Genomic DNA, 3419 nt, shown 5'->3' with positions numbered 1-3419 from the left:
TCGTCGGCGTACGCAACAAGCAAAAATCTTCCCTACACTTGTTCGAGCCGGTGCACCAGTGGATGAAGGTAAAGGACGAAGAGGTGCATGGACAAAGGGTCGCCTTGCCGCACCGAACGAGAAATATCGAACGAACGAGAGAGGTGCCCATTCACAAGTAGCCGGGAAGTGGACCGGCTGGCAATCCGCGCGAGAAGAGCAATGAGTTCCTCGTTGAATCCGAGCGACCGCATGGTGTCGAAGAGAAACGAATGCCGAACCCGATCGAAGGCGTTCTCGAGATCAAAACTGATGAGCTTACCGGGGCGACGGTGGTGACGGAGGCTAGCTATCCGATCTTTCAGAGCAAGAGTGGCCTGGAAGATGTTGCGCTCTGCGTTTGAACATTTCTGTCCGGCGCTCAAAATACGGTGAGCTTGCATGACGCGTTCTAGCCGGGTTTTGATAATGCGAGAGAGAAGTTTGTAATCACTGTTTAGCAGCGATATCGGCCGGTACGCTCGGGCCGTATTTTCTCTACCCTTCTTTTTACCAGCACAATGATACCCTCCACAAAGGCATGCGGGAGATTGCCGGTGAGTGCTTCATTAAGAAGCAGGTTCAGTTCACGATGGATGACGTTGAACATACGAAGGTAGAACTCTCGTGGGATACCGTCAGCTCCGGGAGATCGTTTCGGTGCGCTCGCTCTAATAGCAGACAAAATTTCCGCTGTTGTGATCTCTTCCGTACATGCTTCATTCAGTGGATCGTCTGGTGGTATTATTCGCTCACAAACAAACCCATCCTCGTTGTTGTCTGCCGCTTCTTCCGTGTAGAGTAGACTGGCCCAGGAAACAAAAAGTTCTCTAATTCCACGGGGCACCCCCCAGGATTGTGTCTTTGCGTGAGAAAATCAATCTCTGAAAATTTCAGCTCAATCGCTTGTTGCATAAGCTGGCGCATTTGATTTGAAGTTTGTATGGGGATTTCAGCCAAAATGTATAGGAAAATACACCTCCGTCACTCATTCGATCTGGAAATTGGTTCTGATTGCTCGATTGACCTCAGAATTGCAAAAACGGCAGTTGGTATGCTACAGAACAATTTCACAGAACATTGTATGATGATTAAATGAACTTTTATATGGGTTTCGGCTGATGCGATTCGTTCAAAAAACCTAAAAATACACAAATCAGCTCCCAATAATTCAGCCGAAGATTATATAAAAGTTCATTTAATCATCATGTAATGTTCTGTGAAATTGTTTTGTAGCATACCAACTGCCGTTTTTGCAATTCTGAGGTCAATCGAGCAATCAGAACCAATTTCCAGATCGAATGAGTGACGGAGGTGTATTTTCCTATACATTTTGGCTGAAATCCCCATACAAACTTCAAATCAAATGCGCCAGCTTATGCAACAAGCGATTGAGCTGAAATTTTCAGAGATTGATTTTCTCACCCAAAGACACAATTCTGGGGGGTGCCCCGTGGAATTCGACAACATTTTTTTCTCCCCATAGTAATCTGGGCCAGTCTAGTGTAGAGGCTCGAGAAAAAGGCAAACAGATTTGCTTCGATTTCATGGGGCTCATCAGCTACCTCGTTGTCAGCCGTTTGCAGCTGCGTAATGGTTGTTTTTTTCCGTCGTCTTTCCCCCAGCTGGAAGATCGACATGGGCTCTCCCGCCAGGTGGGTTTCGTTTATACGCATAAACGTGTGGGAAAAATTCCGTTGCAGTGACAGCATTTCACCTTTCAAACGGTTTATGGTGGTCAACATTTCGGGATGTTGATAGTACCCATCGTACGCTAACCTTAGTTGCGCATAGAGACGCTGGTGCGCATCGTGGAAATCCTCGAAAACGAAACGAGATTTCCACTTAAAGAACGTTTTGATTTTGGGCTTAGCGTACGACAGCCACCATTCCATCCACGACCCGTAGTTTCTGCGCTGCCGAGTCCAATATTGCCACTTATAATGGAACTCGGCAACGTTTTCTTCCGTCAGAAGATGCGGCCGCAGGGCCCAAAATCCGCGCCCGGGCTCATGTCCCAGTGGGGGGAGACATAATCTTACCGTCAGCGCTTTGTGGTCTGTGAAGCAGCAGACGTGCGTGTAGGCGGACTGCAGATTATTCCGCAGACCAGCGCTTACGTACATGCGATCTAATCGGGATTGTGCGTTCCGGTTGATGTACGTGAACCCGGGATCTCGCGGGCACAACTTTTCCCACACGTCATGCAGTTGCAATTGTTGGACGGCTGTTTTGAGGGACGGGCTTGTGTTCGGGCTGGACGAATCGCATGCGCGCAGTACGCAATTGAAATCGCCAGCGATGATGACGTTTGCGGTGCCGTGACGGAGGTAGTAGGCCAGCGTGCCATTGAAGAAATCTTCTCTGGCCGCTCGCTGCGCAGTGCCGGAGGGAGCGTAAACATTACAGATGGTCGTGTCGTGCAGTCTCAGCGCGATCAACCGGCTGTCCAAACTCTTCTCGACGTGAGAGACGTGGATGTGATCCTTCACTGCAACAGCAGTGCCTCTCCTCGTGTGGTCCACGTTCGCGAAAACGATAAAGCCAGGCAAGGAAAGCTGTTCGTTCTCGACTTCCTGCAGACACACGATATCGAGACTTTGGCTGCTGATGAAGGTTCGGAGTGCGTTCAGTTTTGTTTGGTTCGTGATGGTTCCGATATTTATCGACGCGAGATTGTAGGACGCGAGAGCCATTTATGGTTTGTAGTTCTCGTCCCGCTCGTCGTCTCCGTCGTCGCATCGTTGTTTCTTGCCGGGAGGACGCCCTCGGCTTCGGCTACTTCTTGTCGATGACGAAGAATCATCTGTTTCGTTGCCGGCAGTTCGGCTTTGCGACCGAATCGCGCTTACAGGCTTTCTGAATATATCCACTAATACCACTTCGGCGCATTGTGGTTGTGTGGTTGTTCGCAACGACGACGATGAAGAGCTGCGTGCCTGCTGTATTTGCAACAGTGGGCTGGGGGACACCGTTCGTGCGGTGCTTGCAGCTGGCTGACTTGTTGAGTGATTGTTTGAGCTAGACGGTTCGGTCTCACTCGTTGGCTTCGGTAGCTCGGGAAAGGCTTCCAGCGATGCTGGTCGAGGAGCGACAGAGCGCTGGCCGACCGGTTTAACGATCGGAGGTTTGGCGCCGTTTGCCTTCTGCGGTGGTTGTCGTGGTCCAGCTTGCTTCATCACGTTGGCATAGCTCTTTTGGACCAGTAGTTTCTTGTTTGCACACAAGAAATGCCAGTGTGGGCCTGCTCTTTGCAGTGTTTGCAAGAGGAAATCTGCCCCTTGTAGACGATATACGCCTGCTGGCCATCGATCGTGACCCACGAATCGATGTTGCGTTTTATGAGCATACGAGCCGACCATATGCCGAGCGGAATTCCACCGAACTCGAAACCATCACCC

At 50.2% G+C, this 3419-nt stretch overlaps 1 protein-coding gene across 1 annotated transcript; it reads right to left on the bottom strand.

Moving 5' to 3' along the window:
- Positions 1-2714: 2714 nt before the first annotated feature.
- On the bottom strand, positions 2715-3197 carry LOC134222536 (uncharacterized). Its single transcript, XM_062701701.1, has one exon. It carries the CDS (start codon positions 3195-3197, stop codon positions 2715-2717), a length of 483 nt encoding a protein of 160 aa, XP_062557685.1.
- Positions 3198-3419: the final 222 nt, after the last annotated feature.

The sequence above is a fragment of the Armigeres subalbatus genome, chromosome 3, assembly GCF_024139115.2.
Source record: "Armigeres subalbatus isolate Guangzhou_Male chromosome 3, GZ_Asu_2, whole genome shotgun sequence".
Taxonomy (NCBI): Eukaryota; Metazoa; Arthropoda; class Insecta; order Diptera; family Culicidae; genus Armigeres; species Armigeres subalbatus.
Note: the sequence above shows the minus strand (reverse complement) of the source record. Positions and strands in the feature narration are given on the sequence as shown.